The sequence below is a fragment of the Petaurus breviceps genome, unplaced genomic scaffold (assembly GCF_028583685.1).
Source record: "Petaurus breviceps papuanus isolate PSGF00001 unplaced genomic scaffold, PetGlider_PUasm1.0 90903, whole genome shotgun sequence".
NCBI classification, from domain to species: Eukaryota; Metazoa; Chordata; class Mammalia; order Diprotodontia; family Petauridae; genus Petaurus; species Petaurus breviceps.
This window is the reverse complement of record NW_027187376.1, coordinates 9,711,342-9,736,185: the sequence shown is the minus strand read 5'-3', so window position 1 is coordinate 9,736,185 and position 24,844 is coordinate 9,711,342. Positions and strand designations below refer to the sequence as shown.

At 36.6% G+C, this 24,844-nt stretch overlaps 1 protein-coding gene across 1 annotated transcript in view; it reads left to right on the top strand.

The window, feature by feature from the left end:
- Positions 1–24,844, top strand: part of CPS1 (carbamoyl-phosphate synthase 1) — a 155,244-nt gene that overhangs the window by 14,199 nt on the left and 116,201 nt on the right. The window contains exons 2-6 of the mRNA XM_069075103.1: positions 6,755–6,864; positions 10,070–10,214; positions 11,502–11,591; positions 14,487–14,543; positions 17,436–17,528. Coding sequence (XP_068931204.1) covers positions 6,755–6,864; positions 10,070–10,214; positions 11,502–11,591; positions 14,487–14,543; positions 17,436–17,528 — 495 coding nt within the window. The remainder of the gene's footprint in view (positions 1–6,754; positions 6,865–10,069; positions 10,215–11,501; positions 11,592–14,486; positions 14,544–17,435; positions 17,529–24,844) is intronic.

The following is a 24,844-nucleotide window of genomic DNA, read 5'->3' as shown; positions in this document are numbered from 1 at the left end:
TGGCATCAATTTCAGTCTGTCAAGGAAATAAGAGAAAGGAGGTCACTAAATGTTAGTGGTCAGATTTGTATACTGAAGAACTTGAGTTTGTTGACTGCTCTTAATGACTCCATACTCCAAGATATGAAATGTTTCTTAAAACAAAATAAGATAAAAAAAAGATTTTTCAGGGTAGTATAATACTTCCATAGGTCCAAGTTAGCCTGCAAACATTAAATGACTACTATGTGTCAGGCACTGTGCCATGCATTCATGGAGATACAAAGATTGAGATGTGATTCTTGTCCTCAGAAAAGCTCATGGTCTAGTAGAAAAGTAGACAAGCTGAAAAATAACCAAACCAAACCACCATAATGTGCATGTGACCAAGAAAACGCTATGATGAGTTCAAAGAAAAGAAAGCCCCCTGCTTGCTAGAGGGAAAAGAATAGACTTTATGGAGGATGAAAATAAGGATAAAGATCCCTGATGGGATAGATGGGATGATGGTAACAGATGACAGATGTATGATCAACTCTAATCTAGCTTCTGTTTTCACTGCCAAGAAAAATTGTCCTTGGATTGGGAAAGGCAAAGAAATAAGGATGAACTACATCTTAGTGTACTGGTAGATTTGATTTCTGAACTGTTGTCAATAATCTTTGAAAGATTGTGGAAAATAGGAAGGTTCCGCACTATTTGAAGTATTGGAGAAGGGCAATTATTCTTCAAGTTTTCACAAAAGAAGAGAAAAGAGCCATTAGATTATGTGTTAATGAATCCAGCATCCATTCTTGAAAAAAAAATCCAACAACTTGGTACATATTATTAATGGGGTATTTATTAAAGTTCCAAAAAATGAAGAAGTGATCACAAAACTTTAGCATATTTTATTAAAAACATGTCATGCCATATTAACCTTATTTTTTATTTTGGCTAGGGTTTTTACACTGCTGATTATGAGAATGCTTTTGATATAGTTTAGCTAGATCTTAATAAGCGGTTAACAAAAGATCTCATATTATTTTTATGGAGAAATTGGTAAGTTGGGGTTAAACAAAAGAAGTATATTTAGGTATATTTGGAAAGAGTTGAATGACTGAACTCAAAGAGTAGTCATTAATGTCTATTTGAATGAAGGTTTCTAGTGGAGTGCCTAGGCATCTATGATGTGTGACATTTTTATTGATAACTTAGATAAAGGCATATATTGGATTCTGCTAGGACAGATAGTTAACACATCTCATGACTGAGTCAAAGAATGATTGACTAGTCTAACAAATGGTGGGGTGGCTAGGTAGCACAGTGAATAGAGCACTGGCCCTGGACTCAGGAGGACCTGAGTTCAAATTCAGCCTCAGACACTTAACACTTACTAGCCATGTGACCTTGGGCAAGTCACTTAACCCCAATTGCCCTGCCTTCCCCCTTCCAAAAAGAAAAAAAAAAGAAATGGAAACTTAGAAGAGATAAATTTCTTCTTATACATGTTACCTGTGTGACCATTGGTAAATTGCTTCACTTTTTGTGTCCCTAGGAAACTCTCTAAGATTATGTGTCACAAAAGAGTAGCTGAACTGTATGCCTGGAGAGCATTTCTACATGAGAATGCCCTGTTCTATTGAAATAATAGTTCCAGACCAAAAACAAACAAACAAAAAGAAACCAAACCAAACAACATCTTGTAGTTGGATTTAGTTAGCTAACTGCACAAATGTAAGATTGGAGAGATTCATATAACTGTTCATACGGAAAAAAAAAAGATGTGAGGGTTTTAGTGACCTGACAAGTAAGTACAAATCAACAATGTGACATCGCAACTAAAAAGGTAATGTGAGCCCAAGCTGCATCAAACATGATGCAGGGTTTGCTGTTGTTCCCCATTTTGCCACTAAGGAGGTCATAGTTCTGCTTTATTCTGCCCTGGTCAAATTCCATTTGGAGTATTGTGTTCAGTTTTGGACATCGTATTTACAGAAAGACATTAATAATGAAGACAACCAAAATGTGAGAGACTTTAAGATATAGCCACATGAGGACTGTCTGAAGGAACCAGATATATTTATCCTGAAAATGAGAAGACTTGGGGGGAGGATTTTAGCTTTCTGCAAGTGTTTGATGGTTTGTTACGTGGAATAGGGGGTCAATTTGTTCTTCCTCGTCTTAGAGGGCATAAGTAGGAACTATGGGTAGAGGTAACAAAAGCCTTTATGTTTTGTGTAAGGAAGAAAAGTCCTAACAATTAGAACTATCTAAAAATAGAATGAATTCCTTTAAAATAGAAGACTTCAAGGAACAACTAGATGATTATTTGTTGGTGTTGTTGCAGAAATACTTCCTGTTGGACTTCTAAGGCCCTTTCCAACTCAGAGACTCTGGGATCCTGTAATTAAGGGTGGGGAATAATAACGATTATGCTTTCAGTCAGTTAGCATGATGCTGACACGTGATTCCTGTCATATGTGGACTTTAAGATCATAATAAGGTCTGAGTAGAAAGGGAGCTTAGAGGTCATCAAGTCCAACTCCCTCATTTTACAGATGAGAAGACTAATGCCAGAATACAAATGTTAAAGGACTTGCCTACAGTCACTCTTGGAGTAGCAAGTGGTAGAATTAGGATTTGAACTAAGGTCCTCTGTATCCTAACCCAGCACCTTTAGTTTACTTGGCTTTGTTTGTTTGCTTGTTTTGATAAAAACTTTTTTTTAAGAATGAGAAAAAGGTCTTAAGGAGAAAAATGATGACCTGGGATGAAGTATTAAAAAATTGCCTCTTGAGCTGGAGGAAAACAATTGCTCATTAGCTGTCTACTGATATTGTATATGGAGGTGTTACTGGATGGAAGATGAGCAACAAGCAGCTCTCCATATAAAAAAAACAAATATAAATATCTCTAGAACTAAGCAGAAGGATTTAAATTAGATATAGAGAAAAGTTTCCCACTTGCCTGCAAGAAATGGTAGAATTTTCCAAGAGGCAGTGGGCAAGAGCCAGCCTTACAAATCTGAGGTGCTTCTGATCCCTTAAATTTCAGCATGTCTAAAATGAAAGGCAAACATTCTGATTTATTCACTTTTAATTACTCAAGTACTAACTTTCCAAGACCTTTGAATTCCATTCAGGATCTTAGTACTTAAATTTATTTTGTCTTTCCTATTCAGTGCCCCAGTGAAGTATGCACCCTTCTGTCCATAGTGGTTTCCTTTATACTTTTAGCTTTTAAGGCACCAAAGTGCTTAGCACTGAGCACTTGGAAAATAACTTTATGCTATGATCTAGTTTCTGTGTTGAAGACTTTTTCGTATTAGGACATATTATTACCAAGGTTGTGAAAGTGTCTTATGATGATAACAAGGTGATTTGGAGTGGGGAATCACTTTGGAATGAAATGGCACTTTGGGACTGTTAGCTAGAAGAAGGGATTCCATATAATAGTTCATTGTACAGAGTTCCTCCATCAATCCTTAGACAACCCAATTGACACTCATCATTTCAAAGCCATTGGAGGCCAATGCATTTAAGAGGAATGTAAAGAATAGTATAGGCAATAAACAGAGGGCTTGTAAAAATATAATGTGTGGTAGGGAGGAGGATTGGGAGATCTATAAAAAGCCCTAGAAACGAGCAAAAATATAATTAGAGGAGCCAAAAGACATATTGAACACAATCTCCAAGACTATTTCAGGCAACAGTAAATGTCTCCTCAAATATATCTTCAGTGGATGGAAAGTAAGAAACCAGTCCACTGGAGAGAGGAGGATATGCAGGGCTATAGAAGGGCTAACAAAAATCAGCTTCATTCAACACATAATTTTCATCTTCTTTACAAGATTAGGTGGTGCTTAAAATAAGGATATTCAATTCTGAATTTTTTTATATTGGGGGTGCAGAAGGGAAGGGGAAAAGACGAATTATAAATTAAAATAGTACATGAGGCAGATGGTAATTAGGATAAACTGGGAAAACTGGCATAAGAAAACCAACCACAACAGCTCTCTTGTATTTTCTTTTCCCAGATCTTATTAGTTATAAACAGCCTTTTTCCCAGGTCCTACAAAAGTTAGTTTTTCTATAATGTTTAAGAAATATTTTCTTTGTTTCTGTTTTCTGGAAGGCAGAGAGTTGAATGTCATGGCTCTCTAAAGTCAGAAATACTCAATCTTTCAATTCAGAGGAAGGGTACCATAGAGGAAAGGGTGCTGGATTTTGAGGCAGGGACAACCTGGGTTCCAATCCTCACTGATACTTGTGACACTTAATTTCTCTGAGGTTATTTTCCTATCTGTAAAAGCGGGATAAAACACCTGTAATATGTATCTTGTCAGTGTTTATTGAGACTCAAGTGATATAATGTTTGTAAAACAATTCAGAAAAGCCAATTATTATCATATTTACAAGGAAGTGATGTTTTGGAATCTTAATGTTCAAATCCACATGCATTTATCAAGCATTGACGTGTGTGTGTGTGTGTGTGTGTGGTGGGGGATGCTGTTTGCCCTGTGAGGAGTTTTGGATACAAATTAACTTTGTCATTGCTCCATAAAACTAGAAATCAATGTTTTGAATTAGAAAAGGAAAAAGATGCCTTTATATATGGAAAAGAGCAAGTACTTTATGATTTGGAAGGAGCAACCAAGAAAACATGGTCTCCTTGTAACCATATTTGAGTGGGGTTAAGTAGGTGGCTATTATTTAGTCAGTGATTCTTTCCTCTGTGTCTCAACTTACGTACAAAAAACCAATTGATGTTTTTTTCCCTTTTGAATCAACTAAAGTCACTATGGGTACAGGCTTAGGAAGCTAAACAGCAGAAGATAAAGGGCCAAATTTGAGATTTTCGAATATTTGTCATAAGGCTGCAGATCAATGAAATTTCACCTCAAGAGATAAAAATGCTAAAACAAACAAAATGTCAAGTTCTCACAGCTAATTCTCTGGTGCCAGAGTATGCAAAACATTCCACTAAAAGACAAGAACTTGCAGCTTTTGTGGTGAGCACTGACATGATGTAATAAGTGGGAAGAGCCCTGGCTGAATTGGACTCCTAGCTCTGCCAGTATTAACCAGACAGATCATTCAGCTTCTCTGTTCTTCACTTTGCTCATTAGGGAAATGAGGGGTGTTGGATCAGATGATCTCTCATGTCCCTTACAGTTCTAAGTCTTTGATAATATCATTTGACAAAGAAGTGACTGTATCATTTTGTAGGTTATTGAACCCTTACAGAAAGATCTCAACTTTTCTGATTAGTTTTCTGGGAGGAAAATAAGATGGCTGTGTGTGTGCCACATGCAAATTTGAGAGAATAAAATGTGAGGTTAATAGTCAGAGTTCTAACTCAGAAGTCTGGCACCAGAAGCAAATTCATTTGGGATGCAGAGGTGTTCCTTGACCCTAGTCAGGTGCAAATGTTCCAGGAAAAGGGGTGGGGCCTCCTGGAGATTCAGAGAATCTGGTCTGAATTCCAGTAGGCTTGCTGATGATGCTCTATGATTCTCTAACTCCCAGGAAGAGGGAGTTGGTTATGAGAGTGGGAAGTGGTGGTGAGGAAAAGGGGACAAGGAGAGTGGAAGAATGGATAGGACTTAAGGGGTATCAGTTGGGATAGGAGGGGGAAATCATTGTATTGTATGGCATGGCACTGACAGAGGACCAAAAAACATAGAGATAATAGGCCACTGTGAGGAGGACATACAGTCTCAAGATATTGCCTGGGATGCACAGACTCTGGATGTTTTGACATAAATGTCCAAATCTTCCCAGCCTCTGAAGTTCATGAGGTCCTCCTATAATCAAGGAATGGGAGAGGAGTCTAAGGCTTCTTTCCTCCCTGATTCCTCTCACCTGCCACCACCTTCCCACAGGTGATTCTCAGGGCCTTATCTAGAACCAGGATCTCCTGGCTTGCTACTGGAATAATGCTAGATTTAGAACTTTCTGTTTTATAGAAATTTATTGGTAAACATTAGCTTAATATATTTGATTACATAATTAATTCAAAGGAGAGGTTCTCTGCTGAAAAATGTCTCAAGACTAGAGTATCTTGTCAATCACTTTAAGTGAGTGGGTAGGTGAATAGATCCCACACTTCTCATAATGATGAAGATTCCTTTTTAGTGCCAGGACATAGACTAAAATGGGATATGTGCACAGTTCTATATCTTTCAATACTTTCAAAGAAATAGACTAACTGTGCCCTTAATGTACTATTAGCTCTCATTTCTAAACATTTCAGTTCATTACAGTGCCTATTAACAGTGTTAAGGCACTCAATAAATACTTGATTTGAAAAATTTCTAAAAACCTAGAAGTGTTTGTCTTTTGACTTTGTGGTCCTTTTTTTTATAAGGGTCCATAGTAGCAGAGAAGCTCTATGGGTCAGTTCAGAATATTTTTTATGAACCTGTGAATGAATAGTTCCTAAAACTCTGCTGGAAGAAAGTAAGGAATAGTGAGAATAATTTATGTCACTTAATTCAAGCATTTCAGACTTCTCAATATCCATTATGAACAGTCCTAATACAGATGGTTCATCAACATTCTATACTGTTCCTTTCCAGAGGGAACTGGAACACCTGTCTATGATAAAAAGGCATTCATTTGAGAAGAATAAGAACAAGGGGGGGGTATATCCCCAGATGTTAATAGTTGGGTGGTCATACATTGAGCAGTGCCATATTATTTAATCTTTCAATATGTTCAGGCTTCTAATTGCCTGTCATTATATAATATTTTTTATATGTTGCCAAGATTCATGTAGCTTGTTTTACTAGGCTCAGACAGCACACATTGTGCTAGAAGATGGAACCAAGATGAAAGGTTACTCGTTTGGTCATCCATCATCTGTTGCTGGTGAAGTTGTTTTCAACACTGGGCTGGCAGGGTGAGTAACACTTAAGCCCTCATTCCACTTATAGTTAAGGAATAGGAATAGGAGGGAATAGAATAGGAGGGAAGATTATCCACTAACTTAGGATGTAGATGTGTTTGGTTTTACCATGGTACCAACCCTCAGGCATATATCATTAAGAAAGAGACCACTGAGAAGTAGCAGTGGTACTTGCTATCTGTTCTTCCTACTGCCAGGTAGCTTCTGCAAGAGGTAAACAACTGACAACCTAGATTGGAAAAACATAGCATGTGTCTCTCTGTTAGATCACCCAGTCTTGATTATGTGTGAATCTGATTAGAGTAAAGAATAATAAAGTAAAGAAGGTCATCAGAATTCACCTCCTTGGTTCCCAAGAGAACACTTTTGTTAGTGCAATTCAGTAGGATCATGGAATCATAGCCTTTAGAGGAAGAAGGGATTGTGAGTCATCTTGTCCATGTGTTTGATTTTGCAGATGAGTAAACTGAGGCCCAAAGAGTAAAGAGATTTTTCACAAGGTCACATAGGTAATGAGTAACAGAACCAAGGTTTAGAACCGTGGCTTCTGACTTCAAATACAGTGTTCTATCTACTGTCTTTTGTATCTGCTTTATTTATGAATGAGCTTTTTAAAGCCATACCCTATTAGCACAATCCCAAAGACTGAGGAAATATTTTATTTCCTGGTTATTTCTTAAAATCTTGTAATTAGATAGGAAAGATGAAATTACAGAAAATAGCCTTCATACTCTCCCTATTATTAGTTGTCATTGAGAGAGGAAATGTCTAACATTGATACCTTTTAAAAGGTATTTTAATTTTGATTATTTAATGCTGATTTAAGTGAAACACCATTAATATATTTGTTACAAAGGTTGTTTTTTTTAAAGTGAGTCTTGGATCTCACTATTTATAAAATCTACTCAACATTTGAGATAATATCAGAAATATAATAGTACAAGACACGAGTGGTAGAGAAACTGTGCAATCAGCCCTATCCTGGAGTGTCTGGGAGTCAAGAATTTTGGGTCCTAGTCCCAGATCTGCCACCAACTATGTGTGTGACTTAGAGTGAGTCTCTTTGCTTCTGCACTCTTCATTTTCTTCATTTGTAAAATGAAAATGTTGGATTAGATTGAGGACTTAATATCTTTTTTTATTTCATGGAGCTTTTGGCAGACTGAAACCTATGGACCACTTCTCAGAATAATGCTTTTAAATGCACAAAATAAAATTTATAGGATTATAAAGGAAACCAATTACATTGAAATATAGTTATCAACATAGTAAAAGAAAAACAGTTCATGGACCCCAGATTAAGAATTTCTAGGCTAGATGAATCTGAAATTCTATGATTATACAATTCATCATTGTTCTTTAAAATATGTCTAGAACAACTATTTATAAAGCTTTTTTTTTCATAAGAAAAGGAAGGGCAACCATTTCTGTAAAATACTTGATAAGTTCTTTAAGGAGCTATAATAGTGGAGCTCAGCATGTCAAAGAGGTACTGAATTAACTGATGTCCAAGATATTGACTGAGATTCCATTATTTTATTAATGCACACTCTCCCCCAAACTCTTAGGTGCCTAGGTGAAATAAACAGCACTAGATGGGTTTTTAAATAGTTCCACTGGTGAGAATGTTAAATTACAGTGCATGAAATCTGTTTGCAAAGTTTTGCTTCACAAGGCAATTATTTAAGCTTTCGACAGCACTAATTACTAACTGTGTTAATATACCTGCCAACAAACAACTGTTTAATATAGATCAGAATGATGGAGGGCACCAGAGTTTTCTTCCCTGTGATAGATTATAGGTAATAAATCTTGTCACATCACAAAAGTCAAACAGGACCTGATGGATTAATTTCCCTTCAACACAGTAGTTCCCTAGCACAAGCTATATTTATTCATTTACGGATGAGAGTAAAGAGTTTGTTCAGAAGGAATGGCTAGTTCTGTTAAGGAGAACTGGAGGAGAAAGGGATGGAGAGTAAGATTTATTTGTTAAAGACACATCTCCTTTTGATGTCGACGTCTAGAGGGGTTTTAAAAATTGGTCCAAGGCCTTCATCTTCTGCTGAAAGGACCACACTGAGTGGCATTCAGATAGGTTCTTAGAATCATTGACTTAGAGCCAGAAGGGACTTTTGGTGATTATCCATTCCATTTCTCTCATTTAATAGATGAAGTTACTGAAACCCATAAAAGTTAAGTGACTTGCCCAAAATCATACAACTATTTAATGTCAGAGCTGAGACTAGAAACCAGCTTAGGGCATTACTGAGTTTTTCATCTCTTGGTAATAAATGTATGTCCTAAGCAGGAGGAGTTAGCTGAGAGATCCATGATACTTGTGCTACTCAATGCATTTCTTGGTTTTTAGTCTTTAGGGTGAAATCATGGAGAAGAGGACATGTCAGAGAACAATCAATTCAACCTTTTTTTTCCTCTAATGTTGCATTGCACCTAAAACAGAAATTGAGAATGATACGAGGAAGATCCAGTGAGGAGAGAGTTAAGTGCTTAACACTGTCCTCTTATCATATCTGTCTGGGACAATTCAGAATCAGTCATATTTCATACATAGAGAGCATAAGACTAAAAGTCAGAGCGTTTGGGTTTTACCTATGTGATCCTGGGCAAATCATGTAACATTTCTGGTTCTCAGTTCCTTCATCTGTAAAGTGACGTGATTGGAATAGGTATCCATGAAGTAATTTTCTAGCTCTTCAATTCTATAATCCTGTATTCTTGACAATACAGTGGGCAAGCAGGACAAGAATTCTGCATCCCATTCTTCATCTAAAGAAAGTGAGACTCAGAGGGGCTGACTAGTAAGTGGAATAGCAAGGACTAGGACTTGCAGTTTCTCTCCTCGACTCATTGCTCTTTCGTTTATAGCATGATGTTTTTATGTTTAGTTCAAGAAATGTTTCATGCACTCTCATATATCAATACAAAATAAAGTGGAGGCCACTGGAAGGTTCTGAAATGGTACTCTTATACTGATGGCCCTGTTTTCCCTCAATTTGTAATTCTATGAGTAAATTTCTCTGGCAGTCTAAAATCTCGTTAAGATTACTTAGAGTGGGGTCCTGGACTTTAAAATATCCATCATCATACATTTCACCAAATTGCAATAATTTTAGTGATTCAAAACTGTTGTAAATAAGCTTCTTTCTGTTGCTAACATCTTGGTGTCTTTATCTAGGTACCCTGAAGCTATTACAGACCCTGCCTATAGAGGACAGATTCTTACAATGGCCAATCCAATAGTGGGAAATGGTGGTGCTCCAGATACTGCTGCACTGGATGAAATGGGACTAAGCAAATATTTAGAGTCTGATGGCATTAAGGTAAGGGTTGTAAATTTGATGGAAAGATTCTTAGGCAAAGTGAAGCACGAATTGAGTAATTTTCTCAACTCAGCTTAATCTGAATAATTTTAAGATTCAAATTTGTTATTCTATGAATGGAAAAATTATTTTCCTACAACAGAATAATTTAGACCACAATTATTCAGAATAGTTGTCTACGTTGCCCAAACTCTGTTTTTTTTTTTTTCATTTTGGCTACATAGAACTTATTTAGAGTGTGATCTTCAAAAAAAGGTCACTGACAAATTTTTAGTAATGCAGCCTAAAACTTATACCTTGTACCAGACTCAATCCCATTCAATTCAATAAATTTAGTGAACATTTGTTATATACCTACTGTGCATAGAAAATTGTGCTAGGTGATGGAGGAGAACACCTGTGGGATTAAGCAAAGGGAATGGATGGACAGGCATTCCGATAATAGCAATGTCAGAGGTCTGGGCAGATTTGAATCAGAGAGTCCAGCTAGAAACCTAGCTAGGAAATTAGAATTTAGGGACAGAAATAAGTTACTAAATGGTGAGGGTTATGGGACACCAGAATAGAAAGCCAGTCCTTGGAATGACTGTAGAAAAACCAAAGCGGATGGGACCTTTTGCTATGTCCATTAATTCTTTTTTTTTTTTTTTAAAGCAATTGGGGTTAAGTAACTTGCTCAAGGTTACATGGTCAGTTATTATTTCTGGGTGTGGTGCTGAGTATCTGAGCCCGGATTTGATCCAGGTCATCCCGACACTGGAGCCGGTGCTCTTACTCGCTGAGCCACCTGGCCACCCCTAAGCAATCAGGGTTAAGTAGCTTGCTCAAGGTTACACGGCCAGGTGTTTCTGGGTGGGTGCTAAGCGTCTGAGCCCGGGATTCGATCTCCAGGTCTTCTCAACAGTGGAGCCGGTGCTCTTACTTGCTGTGCTACCTGACTGCCCCCCCATTAATTCTTTATAAACAGTAATGCCACTGGAAGACACAATTGTATCATATTGTTCTGAAGAATTTATTTTCTTAAATATTCTTATTTTTGGTGGGGTATATAGGATTATTGAATTCTTAAAATCAAAGCAAAATAATTACTATGAAGTTATTCCAACAGAATATTACTGAGTACATGTTTTCCCTATAGCTCAAAGCATTTTCTGCTATTCTTATCTAATTTGTATTTGGACTCATAACAGTTGAAGTTATAAAGTCATTCCTATGGAAACTGACTCATATGGTGGAAGCTCACAACTGTATCAATTAATTCAAACGACCTTACTTTTCTCTTTGCAGGTGGCAGGTCTACTGGTGCTGAATTATAGTGATGAATACAATCATTGGCTGGCTACTAAGAGTCTAGGCCAGTGGCTACAAGAAGAAAAGGTGAGAAATTTGATATGGAACCCTCCATGGGTTTAAGGCCAGTGATTGGTCAGTGTTTATAGTGTAAGACAGAGAAAGTATACACTGAATCAGAACAGTCATGTCCTTGAGTCAAATTATTCATTTCCAATTATTACAGTCTACCCCCTGGGACCTGAAGACTTTTCAGATGGGTAGGATCTGCTGGGACTTGGGTTTCCCTGGCATAACCTTTAAGAACCTAGAATAATTTCTGTGTAATGAAATATTGGGGTAGGGCTTTAGTAGAAGATTGTATATTCACATATACGCACATATGATATACACATGTGTATACACACATACATGGGCTCATATATTCCTACATTTCATTTTTATGGCATACACCTGTAATGCCATGCACAAGCAGCTTTCCAGAAGAATGCTACTGTGAACAGCTTTTAAGGTTCTGATTACACAGGATAGTGAACACTATTTATTCAGTGACAAATGAAAGCAAAACATTCACAGAAAAACAAGGTACAGTATTACAATATTACAATTTATCACAGAAATCACAATATAGTATTCACAACAGCTTATCATTAAAATGGCCACATAGTTGCCACCATAGTGGCCACAATGTTTTGAACAAAGAACAATCATCTCAAAGTACAATCAATAGTCAAAGTCTTCCACTCATGGGGCACACTAAGTTAACTCAATCAGTCACTTATTCAGCAGTCAGTTACTAAGTATTATTAATCACTAAGTGCAATCATTAGAAAATACACAGACCCTCCACCCCTAGGTCACTAGTAAGCTACAATTTCATCACTACTCAGTACCCACGGAGAGATATTTTCATCTTGACTCGAGGCAGGCGACTCCTATCTGAATCCACCAAACAGTCACCCTGATTCAAAAGCAGACAGCTCCCGGTTCCTTGTCCAGCTCTCCATGTAAGCCCTGCTCCACCCTGAAGTTCACAAGGTCCAGTCCATCTCAAATCCTTCATAATTTCTGTTCCTGGGAATTCAAGGCTCAAGCAAGCCACAAAGTCTTAGCATCCTGGTCATACTTCCTCAGTCTTCTGCAGCTTGTTCAAAAAATCAGAATCACCTTATCCAGTCTGGGGGGGGGGGGGGCAGGTCCTGGGCTCCTGGACTCCTGGGCTCCTGGGCTTCTCTTCAGCCTCCTAGGCTCCTCTTCAGAAGAAGCTCCACCACCACAGGTTCTCAGGAAATTCTGACTCAGTTCTTGATTCTCATTTCTCTTCTGTAGATGCTCTGCCTTCAGATGCTGGTCCCAAGAAATTCTGATCGTGCCTCTTTGGGGCTTTTCTTATATACACACAGCATTAGCTGCCTGTTTCAGCCAACCCCTTCCTACATCAGTAACAGGAGACAAGAGTTCATACCTTCTGTTTCCCCAACAGAGGCTTGTTCAGTTACTAAGGGCTAAGTACCTGCTACTTGCCAGTACAAAGGGGTCTTCAAATTCAAATTACATTACCATTACAATCCCCAATATATGTTTTATATACATACTTGTATATATGCACATATAAATATACACATATATGTATATCTTTTGTATGTATATACCTGGAATATACATGGAATTATTAGACTGTGCACATATATAGCTTTATATGCACACACCTAATAATTCCATTAGCACAATGATCAACCAGCTACTTCATACTTTTGGCATATTTCCTTCTCTATATTCCATATAGAATATACATTTTATAACTATGTCTGTACCTCAGTACTTGTAGTTTCTATTCCTATTGAGAACAATTTTAAACTGAAATGTCACAAGACAATCAATAAATAAAACAATACTTTCCTCACTCCTCTCAACGTTGTTATAGTAATAAGTGAATGGAAATCTCTTTGAATATTGTGCTGTGAACCTTATTAGGAGGCAGTTGCATACTTGCTAAAGTGGACTTGGAGTCAGGAAGACTTACTTGGGTCTCCAGTCTGACCTCATTTACTAGCTATGTGACCTTGGTCAAGTTTCTTCATCTATAAAAAAGTAGCAGGTAACTCACAGGATTATTTTGAGGATAATATTAGATAAAATTTCTAAAGCATTTTACAAACCTCAGAGCACTATACAAATGTGAACTATTAGCTATTATTCCATTTATCTCTGTTCTTCTGTCATTATTCAATCCTGTCCAAGATACAGAAAGACATTTTGGCACAGTGAAGTGAATTATAGAATGAATGATAAAGCATTTTTAAAAAATTGACTGTGAGGTATTATGCTAAATGCCTGGGATATAAATACAAGTGAGCAAGACAAATGCTGCCTTCAAGGAGATTCCATTCTAATGGGAGAACACATAACGGATAACTAGAAAAGGGATGGGGTTGTACATGTGGCATGAATCGGAAATGGAAAAGTGACATTTAGGCCTAATTCTGGGCCAGATGCAATGAAAGCTCACTCTTCAGAGCCTAGCATCCCAAGGGCAAAGTGCAAGTTTCCAGTGGGAGGAGGATTAGGATGGTGAGCAGGATGAGGCTAATGACTAAAGTACATATGACTTGGTTTTGAAATGTCCCATTTAATAGAAGTTCCCAGGACTCGTGTATTACTTATATAAACCTACGCACAAAATTCTTCAGAACCAATATTTCAAGTCTGAGTTTTAAACAAATTATTTAAATTATATTATGAGTCAGGAAAGATAGTAATGAAACCCCAAATAGGTTCATTCTAACTTATTGAGTAGTGAGATAAAGAACTGGGTAAAAATAATGCAGTGTAAAGTTAGAGGACCAACCCCCTGTGCCTTACCACCATGACAGAAACCCTTGATCTGAATAAAGGGCTAGAAAACAATTTAATGGGGCAGGAAGATAGATGCAGTGATAGTAATGGAACTTCATTTTCAGTATAATTTTCTGCTTCTTCCAGGTCCCAGCACTTTATGGAGTAGATACAAGAATGCTGACTAAAATAATTCGAGACAAGGTATAGTCCTCACTCCTTCTCCCCTGCTCCATGTACCCTCCTCCCCAAATCTGTAGGTCTTGCCTTTCTTTTTCTTCTAATGCCTGAGAAAGCCATAGACATATTTTATTATGTAAAGGCATGAATCTGGTCAATTTTAGCTTTTTTTAGACTCAGATTTTTATACTATTATTGATTCTAGCTTAGTTCACAAGGTTGAACACTTAGAGTATGCTCATTAGAGAGTATGCACTGAATGTGCTTGAAGGTTAATTCATTCAACAAGTTTGTATTGAGTGTCCAGTCTATGCACACTGCTGGGGGGGATACAAGGCCATTCGAAAGCATGATCCTTGCTCCCAAAGAGTGCATGCATAATCCTATTAGGTGATAGGGCATACTTAAAACCAAATGGAAAATATCAGTGAAGGCAAGATAATGCAGCAAAAACTGAATGTAGAAATTCTGTTTGAGTGCAAAGGAAGGTAATGGATGGCATAGGGATTATGTTAGTTGAGGAATTTTCCTTGGAAGAAGTCAGTCTGATGTTAATTTATTGAAATATTGAAATATTTCCTCTTTTTGTAAAATGAGCAGTGATCAAGTAGTTCCAAATAAAATGAGTTTATTGATAACAATCCTGGCAACCATTTTGCCCTTGGATTGTCATGATCAGGATTCCCTCTTAAGAAAAGCATGTCTTGAAAACTAAATGACCCACAAGGTAGTTTGAGTTCCTTGGCCTCAACCTTTAATTGTCTGACCTCATATCCTTGCTTTCAGGATACTCCCTTTCCATAATTTGATTCCTACTTATGAAATCAGTTTAATTCTCTAAAAAAGTTTTTTTGGTTTGTATTCCACTTAAAAGCAAAATAAGAGTTTTTTATTAATATGCCCTCTACCTCTACAACTACATTTATAGCGATAGATACATTTACCAATCAAATGAATTTGTAGCCTTTAATTAAATTAAAGTCTTGGAAGGATGATAAATAGTTGATATAAATGACACATCTTGAAAAATACAAATATAGAAACGATTGGTCAAAGAAATCTTTTTGTATCCCTTGAGAAAACATAATGGATTTGGGGGGATATAGTAGAAAGATTTAGGTTCCAGTCTCAGCTATGACACTTAGTAACTACATAATATTAGAAAAGTCTCAATTTTATTTTCTGGTCTCATTTTCCTCCTCTATAAAATAAGGGAGTTGGGCCAGATGACCCCTGAGGTCTACTTTCCTTCTTTAACATTCTATTATTTTGTGACTCCAATATCACTGTCAATAGGTATAGGGATCGTCCAAGAAAATGAATGCATATGGCCTGTGAATGAAAAGCAATTTATCCTTTAGACATCTCATTTCAATTCCCTTTTCTTTGGTTAACAAGAGTTAACTTTCAGGAAGAAACTCAAATAGAATATTGTGATAGAAAGATGCTTCCAATCTCAGTATAATGACAGGGGTAGTAGAGAAAGTGAGGAAGAATGGAGAGGTGGGAATATTCATTGGCAAAAATCTGTTCAACTATTGAATTTGTAGGTTAAATAGAATTTACTAAGGTCTAATGATTTGGGGCACACAAGGCTGCTTCTTGAGATAAATTCCCCACTTTCATTAGAAACAAGTATGTTTTTAGTACCAAGCCAATAATTTAGGACAGGAAAAATGACAGTAATACAAATTATATTGGAATTTGAGTGACCTTGGTTTATATAAAAATGCATACTGCAACCTTGTCTTCCATCTATCTTAGGTTGAAAAAGTAGGTTATTATTTCATTCACTGTGCTTTTAGGAACAAAGAATAAGACCTGCTTTTCAAAATTAGAAATGCATGAATAAATATTTACTCTGTAAATTGGACTCTGAAGGTAAATACAGGGCATGATGTTGTTTAGTAATCCAGTGTGGAGGTGAAAGGTGGTTTGTAATCAGTTTTGCCATAGCTAGGAACGAGGCAACTCTCCCTAGAACTGGAGTAACTCAATATTTTTAATACGCATTTGAAAACCACTAGCATGCTGACATGTTAGTCATTCTAGCTCCAGCCACTTAATACCAAGTGACTTGTTCTCTAAGTGACTATTTCAGAGAGGAAATAAAAACTTATTTCTATTTCTTTCCATGCAATAATTTCCTAGGATAAAGGAAAACCATGCAATGTACTTAACTTTCTTTCCTAAATAAAATCTTGGCAACTAAGATTACCATGGCATTTTCATGAAAAGGTTTCTTAAGTAGACCCAAATTGACTTTCAACAACATCAGATAAACAAATCCAAAAGAAGAATAAGAATAATATTGCTTGAAAGGAAGAAAGAATTCTTTATTTGATAAATAGGAGAAGGGCGTGAAGAACAAGGTCAAGCAGGCACTTTATTGAAAGAAGGAAATGTCAAATTAATATCTCAGATATTGACTATAATGGACATTTCTAATGCCTTGTCTTGGGACTTAGGGATTATATAGTATTTAATCTTTGTTTTCAACTGAATTCACTCTGACATCTTTTTCCAATTTCATCACTTCCTTTCCATCTCAATTGTCAGATTTGGAGCCCTGAACTAAAAAACAATTTTCCCTGGGAATCAAAGGTATGGGTATCGTTCCCAACTTTACCATTTCGGTATCTTAAGACTTAAATTTGGATGCCTTATGTGGGGAATCATTTGGATACTCCCAGGAAGCTCTAAATCAACCAACTATATTTTCCATAGTTTTTTTTAAATGTGATACATAAACCTTTTATAATTCAAGTTTGTGAAGGTGAAGGAACTTCCATAGACAAACTGAGCAGTTATAAAGATGTCTAAATCTTGGAGCAGCTGTTCAAATCCCTGTGAGTTTAGCCTGTCAGCACCTTCTTTGTTGCTCACATTTAGCTGTCTAATTCTTTAATTTGACAGGGCACCATGCTTGGAAAGATTGAATTTGAAGGTCAGCCTGTGGAGTTTGTGGATCCAAATAAGCAGAACTTGATTGCTGAAGTTTCAACCAAGGTGAGAGACATTCCTTCCCCTCAGTATTTTGAAGATTTAACTCTTCCCAGTTTGTCTTACCTTGCTTGGTATAGTAGCACCTCATTTATTTATCAAGTCACCTCAGCTTTCTAGAGCACAGCAAAGAATCAGTAAATTAGCAAAATGGACTTTAGACACTAATAGGGGAGCCTATTTACTCTTACTTTATACACAATACAAATAATCTTGGTTAACTGCTCTCTTCACCCACAACAGTTTAGAAACAATAAATTAAAATATGGTTAGAATTGGGCATTTTGACATCAGCAAGAAATGGCATTTGCCAACTTGAAAGTTAAGGGGAAGATTAAAATAGAAATAATGAAAAGTGAGAAAATAAAGGATTCCTTTTCACTGATTAATATAGTGATGAACAATAAGACAACCTATCCTTATGTTTTTGTGCAGTATTGCACACCCTCCCCCCCCCATACACTCTGAACATTTTAAAGAAAGGCCTTCATTAAATTTCTTGAGGTGCTTACAAGACAGACATTTTGTCTGCTTTTCAATGATTTAGAAGCTGGACTATAGAGAAGTTAGTTGAGTCTTCTGAGTCAGTAATAGAAGGTAGGAACAAATCCCAATCACCAAAAATTGTGTTTTCAAAAGCATAATGTAAGTTCCATGAGGACAGGGACTGTATCATTTTTGTCTTTGTATTCTCAGCATCTAGCACTAGATCTTATACACAGTTTCTATTTAATAAATGTTTTTGAAGTTTTTAATTTTTTTTGATGAATTGAATAAATAAGAACAAAGGGGTATATTCATTGAAAGTGTGGACTTTTATTCCAACAAATATATTAAAGTGTTATGTTCTATTTATTTTCTTCTCTTTCATACCCCTCTATTTTTTTCTTCTTGCATCTCATGTTTTGCCAGTTCTGGAAATGAAAGAATTGGAACAGCTTAAGATGAGTAGATTTCTGCCCTGAAACCTCTCATGGAAGAGACTCAGGCAGAATTACTTAGCATTCCCAGGGTCTATTCTCTAGTACTAAGCACAGCAGTACATGATAAAAAACATAGCCCTAGCCCTTGCCCTTACAACAAACTTGAGATCTAATAGAAATTTCCCTTCCATTTTTTAATTAAAAAGATGAACTTCTGAACTTATCTGTGTTTATCTGACCTTCCCAATCTGGTTGTAGCCTACTCTTTTGCTGATAGTAAAATGACCAAGAAAATTCTGATATGTTGCTAAAAGAGATACAGAATAAGATACAAGCTGTGTTATCACAGGCTAAAGTGGACTGAATAAAAGACATGATTTGGGAAAGCAAACTGATAGTATATAACAAACAGGAGATAAACACCTAATACCAACACCAAACTTTTAAGGATATGATTCATATAAGCATAAAGGCATGGTCATTGATCACTAGTTGAAACATGTTACAGGTAAAGATTTCGAAAAATTATTGCTCAGAAAAATATTCTTTTTCATACTGGTAGGACTGATTTTATTCACTTCTCTTTACTATTCCCTCTTTTCTGAAATAGCCATCCTTGACCTTGAATATTTGAAAGTGCTTTGTATTAGGTTAAATGGAACCCAAAGCTTCCAAAGCCATAAAACATGGAAGTCATTTTGTTTTTGGGGCTTAGCTTTGGAATGTCACATAACACCCCTAAGAGGAAGGCTAAATTCTCTTTTCCTAGGAATGTGTGTAGGAATAAAGGCAGACCTTTCAGTACAGTAGAATCTGCAACTTCGAGGCTTAGAGAGAGAGTTCTTACCCTTTTTGTGTTCCATGGACCCATTTGGTATGTTAGTAGGCCCCATTTCTGGATCATGTTTTTAAATGCACAAAATATGTAGAAATTCAAAGAAAATCAATTATAGTGAATTATAGTTATTAAAAATTTTCAAAAACAAATTTAGAGACTCTAGATTAAGAAATTTTGTTGAGAGATGTGCATAAGGAACAGAGCAATTAATTGATTTACTTTCAGTCTTGCAACTGGAAGTTGAAGTTCTCAGTTGCAACCAGCAGGGCTCTGTAGTCATGGAACAGAGTTTTACCAAGAGTATCCAGGGAAGGGTGGCACCTCCTAACCCCCCCCCCCCAAACACAACTACCCTGGCTGTAACACTATTAAGGTGAATTTGTGGTCTCCTTATGTTTTTTTGCTTTATTTTATCAGTGTCAAAAGCAGTTTTATAAATAAATCTGACAATTCTCTCTGTTCCTCAGTGGTGCTAATTATCAGCCCACATTATAACAAATAGCTATCTCATGTAAATCAGACTGCGACAAGACCAAGCAGCTTCTTTATTAGTGCAAAGTTAGAGTGCATTTTGGGGGGGGTTTGAGGCTGGGACTGTCAGTTCAAGCAGTGTTTGTTGAATTCTGGCAAATGGACTTAATACTCTCGTAGAATTTAGCTATTAGGAAGGTAATTTACCCATCCTCCCTTTTTAAAGAGATATTAGAGATAGCTGTGGTTTAGTGGGTAGAGGGATGACCTTAGAATGAGAAGGACTTGGGCTCAAATCTGACCTCTGACCTGGACTGGCGATGTCATCCTGGGCAGGTTGGTTAACTTTTCCATGCCTTAGGCAAATCTCTCAACAAGGTTTCTTAACCTGGGGTCTCCAAAATTGTTGAAAGTTTGATAGCTATATGTCAATATAATTGTTTTTTTATAATCCTATATGTTTTATACATTTAAAAACACTATTGTGAGATGGGGTTTATAGGCTTTACCAACCTGTCAAAGGTCCAAGACATACAAAAAAGATAAGAATTCCCTCTCTAAGGCTCTGAATTACACAATAGTTGCTGATCTGCATCCTTGGAGAATATTGTATGTCTATATTCCCCACACTAATGAAATCTAAGTCCATACAGGTATGTATGGGTGTATGTGTATATATGTATATACACATTTATATATATTTATTCATATATAAATTTATATTTATACATTTATATATACATTTACATACAAATATATGTACATATACCTATAGGTGTATATACTAGGTATATGTATGTGTAAACATATATTTATTTATATATGTGTGTGTATATATATATATATATATATATACACATATATATATGTATGTATGTACTGTGGAATTCATTGTGTGGTTTGTGAAGAAAAATATCCACCAAATATTCCATCAGCCTTCCTTGTCAAAATCCTTTAAATACTGAAGATTCTGAGTTTTTAACTAAGGTTAAGTGACCTGAATATTTTGCCCATCTGGATGGAGCATTAGGGACCTAAAGGTCAGCTAAATGGTGTCGTAGTGCATAGAGTACTGGGCCTGGGGTCAGGAAGACTCATCTTTCTAACTTCAAATCTGGTTTCAAACACTTACTAACTGTGTGACCCTGAGCAGTTCACTTAACCCTGTTTGCCCCAGTTTTCTTATCTATGAAATGAGCTTGGAGAAGGAGATGGCAAACCACTCCAGTATTTCTGCCAAGAAAACTCCAAATGGGGTCAAAAAGAGTAGTTCACAATTGAAAATGACCACACAATAACAACAGGGATTGAAGAAGGATTAGCTGTTTTAGTCTATCACTTAGCCTTCTACCTCCTAGATATTTATGAATCATAGTGTCTTTCTGGCTTCAAAGGAGCTTATTTTTTGTTGAGGTTAGTTAGAGAACTCTGACCAGTGAAACAGAAACTACAGGGTTGAGAGGAATATGGGATTCTGACCTCTGGTGATGAAGGAATTTTATTGTTCAAATTCCTTGTACCTAATTTTGCATCAGTTAGCCTACAGTTTTTATATGTGAAATTTAGAGGGGAATGAGTAATACTGAAGAAATGTGAGAAAGATCACTTTGAATGAAATCTCTATGGCCTTAAAGGAGGCAGACCAAATTTAGATGCCCAGAAATACTGATGTATCACTTAGTCCCCTCCTGAAGAACTATGCTACTGTAAAAACCTAAGTTACTATTTTTAGTCCATCCTTCAGATGCAAAAATAAACTCTCTTAAGTATAGGTCTGACCATGTCATTCCATACTCAGAAATCTTGAGTAGCTCCCTCTTGCCTTAGGCCACCACTCAGGTCTTTCCACAGTCTGTCTCCAGTCTACCTTTCCAGCTCCATTTCACATTACCTCTGTTCATGTACTTTAGATTCCATCCAAAATATAGCTCTACTTGTTCCCTACATTCCATCCCCCTCTAGTCTGTATATGCACCAGGTCCCTCTTCCACCCCACATGCCTGGAACGCACACTTTCCTCATCCCTAACTCTTAGAATCTTCATGTTCCTTCAGAACTTTCAGAAGCCCATTCCTTCAAGAAGTCTTCTCTAATCCTCTAGACATTAGTGCACTTTCCCACTCAAATAAGTTTTTGCCTGCATATATATTTTATCCCTTTAGTCATTAGTAGAAAGTAAGATTCTTGAGGACAGGGATTATTTTTAAAATTTTTGTTTTCATATTCCCTGCAAGTGGCCCATAGTAGGAACTTGAGAAATATTTTTAGAATTGAATCAGTTAGTATCCTTTAAATAAAAAGTAATATTTGAAGAAAATCAGTCTTTTGAAAAAATAATTTCATGATATTTCATTGTTCTTTTGTTAACTAGAATAGGGTATTTTACTTACCTCTTAAAACTAGATTAATTAAAAAAAATTGTGAGGTATTTCTGTGAGTCAATGCCATTTCAGAAAGTAAACTTTGGATATATTAGATTGGCTTCATTAAATTTAGTTTCATTTGATGACTATCAGGACAACTGTCTTTTAAGAACACAGACTCTATCTAGTGGCCTAAGAAATAGGAAGAAACGGACACTGGAGAACTAACAAGGTACAATGCTGACAGAGGACCTAGGTGTCACTTACTGTGTGACCTTAAGGAAATCACTTAGTTTTCTGGACCTCATCTGTAAAATGAGGGTATTAGACTAGATGGCCTTTAAGGTCCTTATCCATATTCCTGTGATCCTGTAAGTCCTGTCTGATCTTCATTTCACCAGATCATTTTTAACAAGGGAATTAATTTTGAGGATTTTTCTGTGAAAACAAAGAAACTTACTGAAATCTATCTAGTTGTTAGTAAGTCTTCAGAGACCCTGTCACATCAAATCCAGTACTTGTTTTTACATATAATATATATCATTCTTTGTTCCCTTTTAATGCTGAACAATTCTTATGTCAAAAATAAAAAGATACCATTTCTGTCCTGGATCATTGAGTTTCAAAAATATTAATCTGACTTCTGAGTCTGAGTTTCTTAGAGAATTTTGGACTGAAAAATCTCGAAGGGCTCTTGCAACTTTACTATAACAATGACTCCGTTATCCAATGTATGAACCTGGCAAATTTGCACCAATGGGCTGTGTTTTGGAGGTACAGTAGGGAAACTCCAGTTCTTTGGTTGTCTTTGATTATCTTCTGACTTCCAAGGACCTACACTCAGCCCTGTACTCTCTCCCTTTCTCCTTTTGGTCTTTTCTTCTTTTCTTTATTCCATACAAGCCATTCCTTTTTAACATCCAGCTCCCAACTGATCATTAGTCGTCAGAGTGGGTAGAAGAGAAGAGCTCCTGTTTCCTTTTCCTGGCCCATGTCAAGACCTGATTATGTCTATTTTTGAAAAAGGTTTAACACTGCAGACATTTCAACTGCTTCTATCATCAATAAAGAGTATTATGACCCTGGATCTTGGTTTTCTAATCTGTAAAAGTGGGCTGGTGGTGGATAAGATGGCCTCTGAGGTCCTTTCTACTTCTGGTTTTATGATCCTATGATCTTAATAGTCATTTGAAGTGATATTATCATAGATAAAGAACAATAATAATGTTTTGTTAAGAATAGCTACACAGAAGTATACATAAACATTTGTCTCAAATTCTAAAAATCTGAATTTGTTAACATTTAAATTTATTGAAAATTTGTTTTAAAAATTTCAGGCTTCTCTATTCAAAAACCAAAAGTGTGTGATGAGATAGAAGCTTTGTGTGTTATAAAATTCATTCTGATTGCATTGAATCTCATACCCCCTACCTAGCTTAGACAGCACCTGCTCCCTGGGGTCTTTAGAAAGGATGTTTTCCCTCTCACTGGTAAGCATTCATCCGTGAAATGATTTAGCTTGTCACCCAGCACCAACTAGAATTACTATGGAGAGCAACATCTCCTCATGAAAGTTCCAGCTATGAAATACTCTGATGTACCAGGGGGCCTGTTTCCAAGGGGGTTATTATCAAAGTAAAAATAGCCCAATCAGTTTCATGGCAGTGCAGAAGAAATCTAGATTGGAGGAGAGACAGTCAGTACCACCAACTCCTATAAGCCTTGTCCTCTCATAAGGGAGCAGAGAACTTTGCCCTTGGGTATCAGAAATGCAACCAACTCAGCCTCCTGACTATTGATGGGTAAGGACAAGTACTTTTAACATATTTAACATCAAGAAGCATTCTGTTGAGTCAAGAAGACAAGTTGTTGAGGCAAACAGGTTGCTGTAGATATAGTTTGCATCGTCTTGACCATTTGTGGATTATGTGCCTCACATTTTGAATGCCAGATGATATTGTATGGAAAGCTATGGCACCATTTCTAATTTAATTCAACAAATATCTATTAAGTGCTTGTGTACAGCATGGTACTGTGCTTGGGCCCTTCCTTAGCATAAAAATAGGGAGCTTATAGTCTAATGGAGGAAAGGGGTACAAAGCTTTTATATAGATAATGGTTATGGTAGGAAGAACAGATATAAGTAATAGATAGATTGAATCAGAGTGCTATATGAATTTTGAGTAGGGAGATCACTTTCAGTCTGGGAGATCAGGACAGTTTTTTGGAGGAAATGGTGCCTGAGATAAGCCTCACAAAAATTTTTTAATAGAAATAGATGTGGAGGGTATAACTTCCTAATTATGGGGTGAGGGACAGACTGTTTGAATGTATGCAAAGAGGAGGGGGCACTGTGAAGGTGAGAAATAATTATATCTTAGGATGACTAGAACAAATGCATGAAAGGAAGAAGAGTCAGATAGCAGAGGTTTAAATGTCAGGTTAAGAAATGTGTGAATGGAAAGAAGGCGGCCTATGGAGTCTGAAAGCCTTAGTTCAGATGTTGGCTTTACCACTTGGAGACCTTGGGCAGTCATTGAAACCCCCTGGGTCTCAGTTTCCTCATTTGTAAAATAAGGCAGTTGGCTATGATTTCCTCTAACCTCCCTTCTAGCTATAAATCTATGATCTTATGCTTTTCTCATCTTATAAACAACGGGAAAGTATGGAAGGTTTTGGGGTTGGAAAATTAAATGATCAGAACTGTGTATTATTTAGAAGACTGGC